The sequence below is a fragment of the Vigna unguiculata genome, chromosome 8 (assembly GCF_037176805.1).
Source record: "Vigna unguiculata cultivar grain cowpea cultivar isolate G323 ecotype 2 chromosome 8, ASM3717680v1, whole genome shotgun sequence".
In the NCBI taxonomy this organism is placed as follows: Eukaryota; Viridiplantae; Streptophyta; class Magnoliopsida; order Fabales; family Fabaceae; genus Vigna; species Vigna unguiculata.
The window spans coordinates 29,188,785-29,205,424 of record NC_140799.1 but is presented as its reverse complement, the minus strand read 5'-3'; the positions used below and the strand labels follow the sequence as shown (position 1 = coordinate 29,205,424).

At 35.5% G+C, this 16,640-nt stretch overlaps 2 protein-coding genes across 2 annotated transcripts; one reads left to right on the top strand and one right to left on the bottom strand.

The window, feature by feature from the left end:
- The first annotated feature begins 253 nt into the window (after nt 1–253).
- Nucleotides 254–4,052, top strand: LOC146884359 (LEAF RUST 10 DISEASE-RESISTANCE LOCUS RECEPTOR-LIKE PROTEIN KINASE-like 2.4). Its single transcript, XM_085666038.1, has 4 exons — nt 254–1,067; nt 1,550–1,588; nt 2,082–2,105; nt 2,585–4,052. Exons 1-4 carry the CDS (start codon nt 254–256, stop codon nt 3,811–3,813), a joined length of 2,106 nt encoding a protein of 701 aa, XP_085522164.1. The 3' UTR covers nt 3,814–4,052.
- Nucleotides 4,053–8,424: 4,372 nt separating this feature from the next.
- On the bottom strand, nt 8,425–10,876 carry LOC146884358 (rust resistance kinase Lr10-like). The gene is made up of 2 exons (XM_085666040.1): nt 9,832–10,876; nt 8,425–9,754 (listed from the first exon to the last, which is right to left on the bottom strand). The coding sequence occupies exons 1-2, from the start codon at nt 10,574–10,576 to the stop codon at nt 8,658–8,660; spliced, it is 1,842 nt and encodes a 613-aa protein (XP_085522166.1). The 5' UTR covers nt 10,577–10,876; the 3' UTR covers nt 8,425–8,657.
- Between the last annotated feature and the right edge of the window lie 5,764 nt (nt 10,877–16,640).

Sequence of the window (16,640 nt, the reverse complement as noted above, 5' to 3'; positions counted from 1 at the left end):
TAACCACTCACAACGGCTAGTTTCTTACAACGGCTAGTTACCTATAGTGGTTAATACATTTAAGTTTATTAAAAACCCAATAAAAACAGCGTGATCGACGTGGAATCACACTGTAGTTTTTATATTTCTAAATTTCGTTGCAAGTATATAGAACTCTAGATAAGGAGTTTCTTGGTAAAAAAAAAAACGTAAGCCTGCGATTAAACAGTTAAATATTGCCCATGGTTCAAGTCTTTATCACAAGTCTCCAACCATGATGATGTGGAGAGAGATGGTGTTATTGTTGATGTTCTTGCTGTTTCTGGTCCAACAAATATGTGCGATAAATGAGCAAGAGTACGCTCTTGATTGTCCCACTTCTTCCTGTGGGAAAATCGCAAACATAAGGCCTCCATTTAGGTTGAAAGGTGACCCAATATATTCTGGCGACAACAGGTATGAGCTGGATTGTGAAAACAATGTGACGGTGTTATATTTGTACGGGGGAAAATATCATGTGCAGGCCATCAACTACAATAATTTCACAGTCCGAGTGGTTGATCCAGGAGTTGAAGAACAAAGCTTCTCACTTCCACGCTATTTCCTGTCTCAATCCAATTTCACTGATAATTATCGTGCTGTAGATCCATACCGAGCCACTCAAGCCCAATTGTCTAAACTTAGTTTTAACGAGAAGAGTCTTTTCAAGCACATAATTTTCATGAATTGCAGCCATCCAGTGAGTGAGAATTATAAGTACGTGAACACTACTCCGTGGGTGAAGTGGGAGACAAAAGGGTATACATATGCCATTGCTGGTGACTTAACAGCAGCGGACTTTGAAGTTGGTTGTCGTATAAAGCTGCTTTCTCCGACGTCGTGGTGGGGTTTGCACGCAAATAAATCTTCCTACACTATGATGAACTCAGCGCTACTTTATGGATTTGAGATGTCGTGGCTACATACTGGCTGTGAGGATGAATGTGGAAACTCATCTCATGGCGAGTGCTATTTCGACTCTTCCATCCTCAAGCTTCAATGCACCCTCTTCTGCAACGATATATTCGGACTACTGCAAACGGAATGTGGTAAAGGAACTCAAATTCAAGTTAAATTAAAATTAAAATTTCTTCAATTATATATCATTATACATGATAACTATATACATATATATTATCAATGATCACCAAACCCATCGTGTTAAAACTAATTTGAGATATTTCTAAGCAAAGCTTCCCATGTCTATATTTATATTTTTTTTATGACTAATACGTCACTCTGTTCATTAATTGTATGCTTTACATGAACTTTTAGAAAAGAAGATACAGGCGTTAGAAGTTTTAAATAATAATAATTTTTGAAACTTGTTATTGGGTATTTCCTTTATGGCATTATGCAGTAGGGCAATGATAAGATGACACTTATATTTTTTTTGACATGATTTTTATAATGGGATAGTAAAAACAATGTGTTAAATAAATGTAGAAACGTGTTAAAATGTATTTTTTCTATGCGGTATTAAAGTGATAAAAATAATTCTGAAAATGATATTTTCTTTCGATATTTTCAGGTACAGGGATATGGTTTCAAGTGCTAGCTTATCCACCATGTAAGAATAGTACCACCTCAATTTATCTGCTCTTTGATTTGGATGTGTCATTACTTTATTCAACTATATACTTTTCCATTATTTATAAACTCTACAAATATATATATCATTTCATATTTATTAATCAAGTAATAAAACATTGCTAAACATATCTTACTTTTTAATTAATAAATCTATATTTGTCCCTCTTTCATGTTGACATGAATTGACTAATATGTAGCAGCAAAAGAACTAAATTTTTTGATATAATTTACAAACAATTTTTTTTCTTTTGGTGTTCTTATTATTACTAAGTTGATGGTTGGTATCAAATTTTAGAAACAAAGTTTAATTTTCTTTTAATGTTATTATTATTTGTTATCGAATTTTGGAAACCAAATTAATGTTTTATTTTAACAAATATATTTTCTTATAATATCCCATGTTAATTAACTTTCTTATCAAACAAATGTTTTTCCCTCTATTTACTCATTTAGGTATACTTTTCTTGCAGATTTTGTGACTTATGTTTGGACAGGTAAATTGTTCTACTTGTTTATGCTAAAAATAATATTAGTTATATGCTGGCTTTTTAATAGAACATTTATTATAACAATTTGTGTATGATAGTCTCTAGAACTTCGTCTAATAAAAACCTTTATAGAAACTAGATTTCACACTCTTAAAATAGTGCAATTTAGAAATAAAGTCTAGTTATTGATTAAAAAACAATGACTCAAAATTATGATAAATCAAAATACTCTCATATAACAAAATTTAAAATTAATAATATAATTATTATAATTGATCTTTTAACATTGTCCTCTCCTTACTTTAGTAGGCGAATTCAGGAAGTTATACTTATGTACAAACTTTAAAAGTAATTATATAATTTCATAAGTGAACTTTTAACATGTACTCTTCTCACTTTATTAACCAGATTTAGGAAGTTCTACTTATATGGTGCCGACTTACACATTTTTTCTTCACAATTACATTTGTAATTTTATTTTTCAGGACTCCATGCAACAATAAAAGAAGGGAACCTAATATTTGAAAAAGTAGACCTTAGCTTTGCATCAATATCATTTATCATTGGACGCTATGCTTTACCATTATTCTTGCTACTCAGATTTTTGTTTGCGGTGACATTACTTATTGTGATTTTGATATACAAATGGCGGAGAAGGCATTTATCAATGTATGAAAATATTGAAAATTATCTAGAACACAATAACTTGATGCCTATTAGATACTCATACAAGGAAATCAAGAAGATGGTTAAAGGTTTCAAAGAAAAATTGGGTGAAGGAGGTTATGGCTCGGTGTTCAAGGGAAAATTATCTAGTGGAACTTGTGTGGCAATAAAAATGCTAGGTAAATCAAAAGGTAATGGACATGACTTTATCAATGAAGTTGCTACCATTGGAAGAATACATCATCAAAACATATTACAGTTAATTGGATTTTGTGTTGAGGGTTCAAGACGTGCTCTTGTTTATGAATTCATGTCCAATGGATCTCTTGATAAAATTATTTTTTCTAAAGACCAAAGTGTAGATTTTGGTTATGACAAAATATATAATATGTCAATTCGGATAGCTCGAGGAATTGCTTATCTCCACCATGGATGTGAGATGCAAATTTTGCATTTTGATATAAAGCCACACAATATTCTACTTGATGATGATTTCATTCCAAAGGTATCTGATTTTGGATTGGCAAAGCTATATCCGGTAGATAATAGCATTGTCACCATGACAACAGTGGGAGGAACAATTGGATATATGGCTCCAGAATTGTTTTATAAAATCATTGGGAGAATATCTCATAAGTCTGATGTTTATAGTTTTGGAATGCTTTTGATGGAAATGGCAAGTAGAAGGAAAAACTTGAATCCCCAAGTAGAGCATTCAAGCCAAATTTACTTTCCCTCTTGGATTTATGAAAACATTAGAGAACAAAAAGATATAGAACTAGAAGGTATCACAGAAGAGGAAAAGAAAATAGCAAAGAAGATTATTGTAGTTGCACTATGGTATATACAAATGAATCCAAATAATCGTCCCTCTATGAACAAAGTAGTAGAAATGCTCGAAAGAGATATAGAAAACTTGGAAATTCCTCCAAAATTTTCTTTATATCCATGTGAAGCTGCGGAAAACTCCAAACAATCAATAACAAGTGAATTTATTAGTTATTCTAGTACTCTACAGAATCAGAACCAATCCTACAATAGGGAATAATTTTTGACATGTTGAATATGCTCATATATAATATGTCATTTGTATAATTTATTCTCCTTTGTTTTTATATTTTGAAGTATAAAATATGGATTACCAAATTTATAATTTTGCTCAAATTTACTTCGATCTCCATAATCATGTTCACACATATTTTAGGAAAGACAAATGTTTGTCGAGTTTTTTTTTTTAGATTTCTTAGAATATGTAAGATAAGTAATTTATTATTGTATATATTGTCCGTTTTAATTGATAGATAATTTGTTTGTAAATAGTTAATGATTGTAAAATTTCAAAATAAATTTCTTGCCAAAGTTCCTATGAAAACTATCCACAGCAAATCTTTATGAAAATAAAAATCATAGCAACTTTCTTTTGTGAAAATAATCGATTAAAAACAATAGGTTTCTTTTATTGTAAATTTAAATTTTAAAAATAGTGTTTTTATGAATTTTAAATTCACAAATAAATTATTTAAAAAGAATGGACTATTTTTCTACATCATTTAATCTTCACTACAAAAAATCCTCTATTAACAACCACAAATATCAATGATAAAAAATTGTTAATCATTATAATAATTAATTTACAAAATAAAAAATCATTAATTATTAAAACAATCTCTATTATGAATAAAATAATTATAATTAATCAGTAAAATTTAGTCACCGAAGCTTTCTACTAAAAAAATTGGGTAATGCATGTTGTTTGCTTATGTATGTATGAAACAAATTCCATTGAAATCAGTCCAACCAATTATTTTGCAAATTAAAATGGGATTTAAAATTTCATGAATGAGCCAAATAAAAATAAAAGACAACCCCTAAACTTAGCACCTACAGATAAATTCTTAAGTCACAAGATCAGGGGAATTAAAATTAAACCCATAATTCCCCCAAAACTTTCGAATAAGGAAAAAAAGCAAACCGAGTAACAAGGATAAAATTTTTTGGATGAATCGAAAACCAACCAAATTAAAACTTTAAACCAAACACAAGCATTACAACCTAAGATAAGCATTCATTCTCGTGTAACATTTCAACCAATCTAGAAACGCCTTTAAGATTCAATATGATGCCAACACAGGGTAACAATAGCAACACACATTAAAATGACAAAGCAATTCTCAGTCACTCCAAAGTATAACCATAGCCCGACAGACATGTGCAAACTAAGTGAACGAAAGAGGGAAAACCTGTCAAAACGATGGCAGAATCACCGGTGTGGCAATGAGGGCAGATGACGCGGCGAATGACATCATCGAAAAATGCTCCAAACAACATCATTGGGAGAGGCTAATGACGGCAACGCTTGTGGAAGCTACGACAACGAGAAACGAAGGTCGCGTCGACTGTTTGAGAATGAAGGGAGACGACGAACGCAACATGGACTGGTTGAGAAAGAAGGTGGACGAGAAAGAGAAATGAAACTACTTTGAGAAAGAAGGGAGGCGAGAAAGAGAGATGAGAGAATGGAAAAATTAGGGATTTAGAGATATTATGACAGGTCTCCCAAAATCTACCATAATATATTTTTAACATATTTCAATTTTGCCATCGCATCTATTTATTATGATAGGTCTACTGCACCCGTCATAATAAGTTTCCTCTTTTCACTTATTGTGGTAGATCCCCTCTCACCCGTCATAATAATTGTTACTTTTATTACAAAAATGCCACCAGTCAACTTATTATGACAGGTGGCTCAATAAGTCGTCATAGATTCTCCCTTTTCCACTAGTGAAATGCTCATTTGGATTTTCTTGGCACCATTGGCAGTTGGTAAACGTACCTTTTTGACCCTTGCATACTATGTCCAAACAAGAAAAGATAAGTTTTTTTAAAGAGTGTCAAGGTCCAACAAGGATACTCTTTAAATATTAAGAACTTATAGTGTTGATGTAGGACTTGAAGCTCATTAGACCGAAGTCTCACGACTCCCACATCTTAATACAACAATTGTTACTAACGGCTATTCATAGTATTTTACCAAAAAATGTTAGACAAATCATAACTTATTTGTGTTCATTCTTTCCTTCAATTTGTAAGTCATTGATTTGGTAAAGTTAGATGAACTTCATAAGTTGTATAAGGTGGTAGTATTTAAGTCTTATGTGATAGTATTTAAGTCTGTCAACATTATTTGCTTAATTGGTATTGGCAAGTTTTATCTACATACAGAGAATAAAAAACTCTACACTAGATGCCTATATTTAGAGGTGTCAATTTGGTCTAGTCCACAGGGTTTGGCTCTGGCCCATTTGGGCTAGGGCCAAAAAAGCCCACATTGAAAAAAAGCCCCCAACAAAGAGGCCCACAGGACCAAAAACCCTACAAAAGCCTTGTGGGATAGGGCCAACCCATGGGCTTTCATCTTCCACATGAAAAATATATTATTTTTTAAAATATATTACTATTTGTGGGACAGGCCCAACGAACCGAACAAGCACGACGACCCAAATAGGTCTAATGACCCGGACCTACCCGACGACCTCAACAAGAACGACGACTCAAACGGGAACAATGATCTAAACAGGCCCAACGACCCGAACGGGCCCGACGACCCAAACGGGCTCGACAACCAGGACAAACCTGACAACACGGACGAGCCCAACGACATGGACGGGCTCGATGACCCGTACGAGCCCAACGACCCGGACGGGCCCGACGAACCTGACAGGCCCAATGACCCAAACAAGCCCGTTGACCCAAACACGCCTGACGACCCGTATGGACCCGACGACCCGGACGGGTCTTACGACAAAGTCGGGCCTGACGACCTAGATGGGCTTGACGACACGACAGGCCCGACAACCCAAACGAGCCCCACGAGCCGGATGGGACTAACGACCCAGACGGGCCATACAACCTAGACTGACCCGTCGACCCGGACGGGCCCAACAACCTGGACGGGCCAAACAACCCGGATGGGCACGACGACCCGGATGTGCACGATGACCCGGACGGGCCCAACGATCAGAACTAGCCTGACGACCCGGACGGGCCCAACGACCAAGACGGGCCCGACTACTTGGACGGGCACGACAACCCGGATGTGCATTACGACCTGGACAGGCCCAACAACCCAGACGGGCCCAATAACCCATAAAGGTCTCATCTAGTCTCCTCTGGGTCACTGGGCCCATCCAGGTCATTGGGCCCTATTTAGGTCATCGGGCTCGTCTGGGTCTTCGGGCCCGTTCGGGTCGTTGGACCCGTCTAGGTCGTCGGACCCTTTTGGGTTGTCGGGCCTGTTCGGGTCTTCTGGCCCATCCTTGTCATCGGGCTGTTCTGGGTCATCGCACATGTCCGGGTTGTCGGGCCCATCTGAGTTATCTGGCTCGTTCGGGTCGTCGGGCCTGTATGGATCATCGGGCCCGTCCAGGTCGTTGGGTCCGTTTGAGTCGTCGGGCCCTGTAGGAGCTTTGGGCCAGTCCAGGTCATCGGGCCCATCGGAAGTGTCGGACTCGTTCGGGTCGTTGTGCCCGTCGGGGTCATTGGGCCCGTCCAGATCGTCAAGCCTGTCCGGATCGTCGGGCCCGTCTGGGTCATCTGGCCCCTTCGGATCATTGGGCCCTTAGGGGTTGTTGGGCCCGTCCGGGTTGTCAGGCCTATCTGGGTCGTCGCGCTCGTCCGGGTTGTCTGGCCCGTCCGGATCGTCGGACCCGTACGTGTCGTCGGGCCTGTCTGGGTCGTAGGACCCGTTTGGGTTGTCGGGTCCATACGGGTCGTCGGCCCGTTCGAATAGTTGGGTCTGTCTGGGTCGTAGGGCCCATCCACCTCGTCGGGCACGTCCGAGTTATCGGGCCCGTCCATGTTGTCGGACATGTCCGGGTTGTTAGGCCCGTCCTGGTCGTCGGGCCCATCTTGGTCGTCGGGTCTGTCCTTGTCATCGGGCCCGTCCAGGTCGTCGAGCCCGTCCGGGTCATCGGGCTCGTTCGAGTCGCTCGACTTGATCTTTGACTCTGACTTAATGTAGTATTATTTAGGGGGCTAATCCACTTTAATCCTAGCCCTAATCCACTAGAGAGGGGGCTTTGGAGGCTGGAGCTTTTTTTTGACCCCCTCATTTAGGAGCTCCCTAAAAGGGACTTTATGAAAAGTGGGCCAGGACTGACCCATGGACTAGGAACCGAATTGACATCTCTAATTATATTACATTTATTGATGAGAAAATTCATTGCTAATATCCATGTCAAATTATCGATAGATCACAATTTTGTTTACCATAAAAAAGTAATCCATAAAAAATAAAATTAATTGCGGATTTCTGCTGTTACTAACGAATAACTGGTCATCAATAATATTGGATTTTATTGTAGTATTCCTAAACAATATAAACAAATATAAAAAAGAAAGTATATTTAAGAGTATTTATTTTAACAACTTCGAAAATCCCTTCTATAATCATACACGTTAAGTAAAAAAAAGAAAAAAAAAAAAATATATATATATATATATATATATATATATATATATATATATAAATGAAATACCTGCAAATATAGAATTTCTGTTTCATGATACAAAATTATACAAATATTTATTGAGCTACTATCCTGTCTTACAAACTATTCCTGGGACAAGAAACGTTATCATCATGGATCAAAACAAATTTATTGTTTAAACTTTTTATTATCATCTAAATATAATATTTTATTATTAAGTTTAAGGAAATAGTTGTTAAATATCCTTTTCCCATTGTATTTGATAGATCATGTAAATTACAGCCGTTACTTTTTCTACGGAGTAAAATACAACTCTTACTTAATCTACAACTTAAAATACTCAGTTTTCTTCTATGATAATAAATCAATAAAACACATCTTTGTTAACGTAACTATTCTCTTATTCATGAATCGCTTCCAGCTCCAAAGGTCTTCTTGCTGAAGTGAGACTAGCAGTAGTTGAAGTTGTTGAATGAAATGGATTAGGAGGCACAGTTAACTGATCTTCCTCTTTAGTTTCTAGCATTTGTATGACAGATTTCATGGATGGGCGGTTCACTGGCTGCCATTGTATGCACCAAAGTCCAACAATGGCCAACTTCTTCGCAATTTTAACATCATCTTCATCCTCAACATGGATATGTACGTCTCCATCAACCAGGTTATAAATCCAATCTGGGTATAGAACATGGATATTTTGTGGGGATGACGTGTCTACATTCTTCCTTCCTCCAACCATTTCTAGCAACAACATTCCATAACTGTAAATATCTGACTTGTAGGACACATTTCCAAAGTTCCTGGAGAAAACTTCCGGTGCAATGTATCCCAAGGTTCCCCTAGCAGCCGTCATGGACACCAAACTTCGATTCTTGGAACACAATTTGGCTAATCCAAAATCAGAAATCTTTGGAGTGAAGTTGTCATCAAGCAACACATTGCGAGGATTGATGTCAAAGTGAATAATGGGATGATTACAACCTTGATGAAGATACTCAATCCCTTTAGCTATACCAAGAGCAACGCGTTGCATCTTCTCCCATCCAAGGAAATTGTCCTTGTCATCGGGTGGAAATATAAAGCTTTGTAATGAACCCTTTGGGAAGAAATTGTAGACAAGAGCACGATGGATTCCTTCGGCGCAAAAGCCTAGCAAACGAACCACGTTGATGTGGTGGATTTTCCCCATAATTCCAACTTCATTGATGAACTCATTCCCATCTCCGTCAGTATTATTGATGATCTTCACAGCCACGAGAATCTCATTCGAAAGTTTTCCTCTGAAAACAGCTCCGTGAGCTCCTTCCCCTAGTTTTTCTTTAAAACCGCCGGTGATTCTCTTGACATCGGCGTACGTAAACCTTGTGGGCTTTTCTGCCCTGTAATCCTCTAAGAACTTGTCCACTCTTGCTTGGTCTTCTTCCTTCTCTCTAAAATAGCGGAAAGTCTTAAAAGCCACAATGATCAGCAGGCCCAAAAGAACTGAACCTACGATAACTGTTGGAGACTCGATTAAAAAGAGTTAAGAGATATGAAAAGCTTTAACGAAGTAGTGTGCAAGAATCTGATCTTACCTGTAGTAGAAACAATAAAAGATCTGAAATTCGTGATTCTTTTCTGAAGGCTCCTGCGGTCGTAGCAATCAAAACATTCGATAACTTCAGTGCTGTTGTTCTTCCATTTACATATTTTACCTTTTTTGCACGCAGTACAAGCTGGTTTGGACCATGTCAACGTCAGCTGATTCTGTAGCATCTCCAATGCCGAGACGGTAGCAGCAGGGACGTCGAACATCTTTGAACAGAATGTGAGGTCCCATTCTAAGACACTTGCTTGAGAATCAGTAACGTAAATCGGACAGGAGTTCATATCTTGGTACGGTCCATATTGATTTCTGAGTTGTGTATTCCCAACTGAAGAACAGTCAAAGAAGCTCAAGCTGCTTGATACGGTAATGTAATAATCTTTAAAAGAATTGAAGTGGTTGAGAAGGGTTTTTGGAAGGCAATTGTTGGGGTCCTTCAAGTAAATTTGAAACTTTTTGTAGTCAATGTTTTCGACCTGGAGTTTTATGGTAGGGAGCACAAACATGGTGTTGTTTTCTTGAGTACAATACAGACAATAGCCAGGATGAGCACATTCATGCATCCCCTTGACGAGTTGGAAGGGAAATCTAATAGGTGGTTGGTTTGCCCCACAAGACAATTCCTCGCACTCGTTATTGTAGCTGCTACCTTTGATAGGAATGAGCTTTAGGGATAGCATCAGTGTGATCAATATGCCATAGCCATGGAGAGACAGTAGACTAGGCTTTGACATCTCTAGTGTAAACCGTGCAAGGCTTTATTTTCTTTTGCGATAAGAACCTTAGATAACCAAACTCGGAGAATTTTCAATTTAAGTTTACACAATCAATGAATCTTTGTTGTTACATTTAGTTCAGGAATCAAGAGAGAAGCTACAGTCAAAGTCAGCGCAAGTCTGCGTCTTAACATTAAAATATCATCGCACAACTTTTTATAGAGAAAAATATTGTACCTGCGTGCAGCGTGATCAATATAGAATTAATTAGGAAGGGCACCACTGAGTGGTTTATTTTGTTCTGGGAAGAGAACGTGATGACAGACAGAAAGACACAGAACGTGCATTTCGGCTGTGAGGATCAAAAGAATTACTGTTCACTTTTTGTGGTAAGGAATTCGAATGCAAGTTAAATTAATGTATTTAATTAAAGAAAGCCTTATATATCTCCTTTAATTTCTTCAGCAATCTTTAAATTTCTTCAATTCTCATCATACATCATAACTATTTGTTTACCAATTATTAGCAAAACCAACTGTCTATTGTTAAATCTAATAATTTGAGATATTTCCACGCAAAGCTTTCCATGTCTACGTTTATTCATTAAATTTGTTTTTATGGTTTACTTGAACTTAGAAAAAGATATATGTTTTAACAGTTCTACAAAATAATAACTTTTAAAACTTGTTAATGGGTATAACCTTTTATGGCATTATGTAGTATTCTTTGTGTTGGAGTGATAAAAGAAATTCTGAAAATGATATTTTCTTTCATTTTCAGATACAGCAAAACGAACATGGTTACAGGGGCTACCTTCTCGAGCATGTAAGAATAGTATCATCCTAATTTACCTGCCCTTTGGTCATGAGAATAATAAGATGAATTGATTTTGATGTTTAATTTATTACTATATTCAACAATATACTTCAAGATAATTTATTAACTCTAAAAATGTATATAATTTGATGTTTATGAATAAAACATTGTAAACATATGTTATTTTTTAATAATAATACATCTATATTTGTCCCTTTTTCAATTGTAAACATATGTTATTTTTTAATAATAATACATCTATATTTGTCCCATTTTCAAAATATTTTGTATGTGGGCAAACATATTTAATATAGATTAGTACAATCATAAACTTTTACTTGTCACATATTTGAAACTATGACTTTGTATTATCTTATTAACCTAATTTAACAAATATATGTAAAATGTGAAACGGTTACCTAAAATTGACATAACCTTTCATTTTAACCCTTTATAGAACATTTTCTTTTTATATTTTATTTTTGACATCTAAACGCTAATTTAGACTAGACGAACTTGACTACGTGTAGCAACATATCAACTAAATTCATTTACTTTTCTTTTAATGTTGTTACTATTATTATTACTACTAAGTTGATACTTAGTATGAAACTTTAACAAACTATCAAATTTTAGAAACAAAATTCATCCTTTATTTTACCAAATATATTACTTACATCTCATGTTATAATTAACTTTCTTATCAAACATATATGTTTCAGGCAACTTAATTTAAGTATATTTTTCTTGCAGATTATTTTGTGACAGGTGCTTGCCAAGGTTAGTCCTGTACTTCTTTATGATGGCTTTTTACTAGAGGATTATTATAATAATTTGTATAAGTACATCTAATAAAAAAATTGAATCTTAACAAACTAGATTTCACACTCTTAAAATAGTGCACTTTTATTATTTAAAACTATTTTTATAATTATTATACTTTAGTTTTTGGCATGCATTTTCGTCACTTTAGGGTAGATAAGAAAACTTTTAAATAATAATTAATTTTAGTAATAAAAAATTACTATTCATTATAGTGATTAATTTAAATATTACTTTATAAAATAAAAAACTATTGATTGATAAAATTGTCAATGTTATGAATAAGAAATTATATTTTGGCTTTGACAAAATATATAATATATCAATGATGATAGCTCGTGGGATTGTTTATCTCCACCATGGATGTGAAATGCAAATTTTGAATTATGATATAAAGTCCCACAATTTTGTTTTTTAATCGGCAAAAATAAATAAATTAAATTAATGAGATAATCGGGTTACCTCAATCTATATACACAGTACAAAAAGAAAACAAAAAAAGTCTTAAGGTTTCCTCTCCCATATTAAGTCTACTATGCATAAACCTGACATTCTCAAATAACACAAAGGTTAAGAACATTGCATGTCCATACATACAAAGCAAATACTAGACCCTATTACAAAAACATGAAAAAATTGATTGAACATAACAATCTTATACGCTTTTGATCCAATACTGCTAGTGATTTCTTTCATGTATCAACCAATAGATGCTTCATTCATGCTTGTTTCCTGAAAACTGCTACCTAACAGCCATGTTCCAGCACCCCTGTAAGCTACAACATGCTTATTACACAACCTGCAACCAAACTGCAAACAAATTCACAATACCTCCGTTTGAATTGAACCTACATGCACAAGTATGTGAGCCCAAACTTACTTGATTAAAGTATATCATAACTTGAATAACAGGTGAGCAAGTTTTAGCCTAGACAAGGAGATCTAGAAGACATATTGTTAGAATAGTTTACCCCTTAAGACTAAAAACGACTTATAAATGCATTGTTTGGAGGCAAGTGATCGGGCTAAAACACCAATCAAAGTAAGAGAATGTTGTTTTTGGATACTTAGTTGTGATCCAAGCCCAAACCGTTACTTGTGCTAGGGTAAATACTTCCTCCACATCAATTTTACAATGCCTAAAGATAGAGTTATTCCTATGATTCCATATATTCCTTATAACTACCACCCACATACATCTCCAAACAATATTTTGTTTGTTGTTCAACCCTATAATGTGAAACTGTGAAAAGTGCTCTTTAGCACAATTTTGTGAACTAAATTTATCCTAGACCAAATGTCACACTTGTTCCAAATTTGACTAGTCACCGAACAACTAAAAAACATATGTGATATTGATTCTTCTATAATTCCACACATTACACACATATTGTTTCCTAAAGTCATTCCTCTCCTAATAAAGTTGTCTTTTGTTGCAACCGTATTGATAAAAACTCGTCAAGCAAAATGTTGAGCACTTGGTAATGCTCTGCATTTCCAAAGTTTTACAAACTGGTCATTGTCATCCATTATATTTCCATTATAAAACCTCTTATATGTTGACTTTACCGTGTACTTTTTTGATTCATCTGCTTTCCATAACCATTCATCACTCCCATTTCTGTTGGGTATACTCTCTTGTATCTCTTTCATCAATTCTTCCACCAGTTCTTTCTCCCATTCAAACCATTCTCTTCTCCACACCAAATTCCAAATCCATTGGTTTTCGTTCCAAAACCCAACCTCCCTCAAAGTGGCATCTTTTAAAACTGAGTTAGATAAGAGTCGAGGGAATCTATGTTTTAAAGGTAAATCTTTTGTCCACATATCTTCCCAAAACTTTATTTTATTTCCTAATCCTTTATTCCATGTTACATTACTATCAAACCAAATACCCCATTGTCCTCTCCCACAAACTTTCCTTATATCTCTCCACCACCATGAGTCATGTGCACCTTCTTTTGTCTCATTTAGGGCTCTCCAAGACCCATACTTTGATATTATAATATCTCTACACAGACCTGGTTCTTCATTCACTAGCCTCCATTTCCATTTGCCAAGTAAAGCGAAATTAAAAAATCTCATATCTTTTAAGCCTAGTCCACCCTCTTCCTTAGGTTTACACATTTGCTCCCACTTCACCCATGCAATCTTCCTCCCCTCAAACCCCCATCCCCATAGGAAATGCCTTTGTATTTTAACAATTGCATTCAACACGCTCTAGGGCATTTTAAAGATTGAGATGAAGTATATAGGAATATCATATATTACATATTTAATTTAGGTGACCCTTCCTGCAAATGATATGTGTCTTCCTTTCCATATAGCTAATCTTTTTCTCATTTTTCTTAGCATCACTTGCCAAAAATCTATTTTTCTATGATTTCCCCCAACAGGTACTCCTAAATAAGTAAATGGTATGGTCATAGTGTTGCAATTTAAAATGAGTGAGAACCTTTCTATGTCACTTAAGTGCACTCCTATACCCCCTATTCTACTTTTATGGAAGTTGACCTTTAGCCCCGAGGCCAATTCATAACATCTCAGAATACTTTTTAGAGCCAAAACATTTTGTATCATTGGTTTACACACAAAGAGGGTATCATCAACAAATATCATCATGCTTAAGGAGAGGTCTTTATGCCCTACCTTTACCCCTTGTAGAAGGCCCTTGTTTTCTGCCTCCCGAATTGCCCCTGCTAGCCCCTTAGTCACAAGCTTGCCTTAGCCCTTTTTGTTGTTTAAATTCCTCTATGAGACTACCATTAACTAAAACAGATATAGTTGAAGACTCTAGACATTTCCTTATCCATTTGATCCATTTTGAACAAAAGCCTAATCTTCCCATTATATACATTAGAAAAGCCCAATCAACCGAGTCATATGCCTTCTCAAAATCTACCTTTACTATGATACATTTATCTCTTTTCCTCCTTACATCATCTATTACTTCATTTGCAACCACCACACTGTCTAATAAACCTCTATCCTTTATAAATGCATATTGTTTTTGGTCTATTATCTTATGTATAACTTTTTGTAGTCTCTTTGCTAAAATTTTAGAGATGATTTTATATATACAATCAATTAATGAAATAGGCCTATACTCCTCCAACCGTTGGGGATTTTCAGTCTTAGGTATAAGACTAATAAAGGATGCATTACTCCGAGTGGGCTAATTACCACAACTATGAAAACAATTGACAACCCTTAAAATGTCCATCTTAATAATATCCCAAGCTTGCTTAATAAAATTGAAATTAAAATCGTTTGGCCTTGAGCTTTTGCTACTGTCACAATCCCATACGGCTTCCCTAATTTCCTCTTCTAAAAATCTACTAATCAATAGATTGTTATCCTCCGATTTAATAAGTGGGAAGCCTATGTTATCTAGCCTAACATTCACATTAGAATCCTTACTGAATCTAATCCTAAAGATGTTCTTTATCTCTTCTTTTACCTTTTCTGGCTCTTCACACCATTCATTATCAATTACCAAACCCATGATCATAGTTTTTGTCCTTCTCCATTTAGTAACTCTATGAAAGTATTTAGTGTTCAAGTCTCCTGCCTGTAACCATTTGGTTCTTGAATTTTGTTTCTCTAGAGCTTCTTGTCTAAAGTTTATTCTTTTTAATTCTGCAAATAAATTACACCTCTCTACCGTACCTTCATCATCTAGACTATTTTCTTCATCTCTTTTATCTAGATCTGTTATGGATGATATAACCCTTTGCTTAATCTTATTGATGTCCCCAAAAATCTCTTTATTCTAGATTTTCAAATCTTGCTTAAGTCTCTTTAATTTCTCCTTTAGGGTCCAGATTTCATTTCCATTTACCTCATATCTACCCCAACAACATTTCACTGTTTCCATAAACCCTTTCTCTGTTTGCCAAACATCTAAACTTCTGAATGGTTTCAGACCCCAATCAAACGTTGTATTTTTAACTATTAGAGCACAATGATCAGAAACTGTTCTGTCAAGTACATATTGTTTACTTTGAGGCCATATGTCCAACCATTCTTTCGACACTAAAACTTTATCTAACCTACTCTTGGCAGTCCCATTGACTTTTTACCAAGTATACTTTCTTCCAATCATGGGTATATCTAAAAGTTCTAAACTCTCAATGAACATGTTGAAAGTGACAATCTCTCTTCCATCGTTAGTTTTTGAGTTAACCCTTTCCTCTCCTCAGATTTTCTAATTGCATTAAAATCCCCCAACATGCACCACACCTTGTTAGCATCACCTTTCCTACTACTATATAATTCTTTCCACATTGTTTTCTTTTCAAAATATATGCAAGGGGAGTATACATTCACAATAGTTATAGGTTGTTTCTTATCACCCCACTTCCTTTCTAGAATTTTGTATCCTTTACTAGATTTAGAATTTGATAATGAAAAGTTTATGTTCTAAATTGTTAACAAACCTCTG

What these genes read in the sequence shown, in the direction of transcription:
- LOC146884359 (XM_085666038.1), top strand. Translation starts at nt 254, where the DNA reads ATGATGATGTGGAGAGAGATGGTGTTATTGTTGATGTTCTTGCTGTTT. An exon ending in AGTGCTAGCTTATCCACCAT is followed by an intron (nt 1,589 to 2,081) that starts GTAAGAATAGTA and finishes CTTTTCTTGCAG; the next exon opens with ATTTTGTGACTTATGTTTGG. An exon ending in TGTGACTTATGTTTGGACAG is followed by an intron (nt 2,106 to 2,584) that starts GTAAATTGTTCT and finishes TTTATTTTTCAG; the next exon opens with GACTCCATGCAACAATAAAA.
- LOC146884358 (XM_085666040.1), bottom strand. Translation starts at nt 10,576, where the DNA reads ATGTCAAAGCCTAGTCTACTGTCTCTCCATGGCTATGGCATATTGATC. An exon ending in TTTTATTGTTTCTACTACAG is followed by an intron (nt 9,755 to 9,831) that starts GTAAGATCAGAT and finishes AGTCTCCAACAG; the next exon opens with TTATCGTAGGTTCAGTTCTT.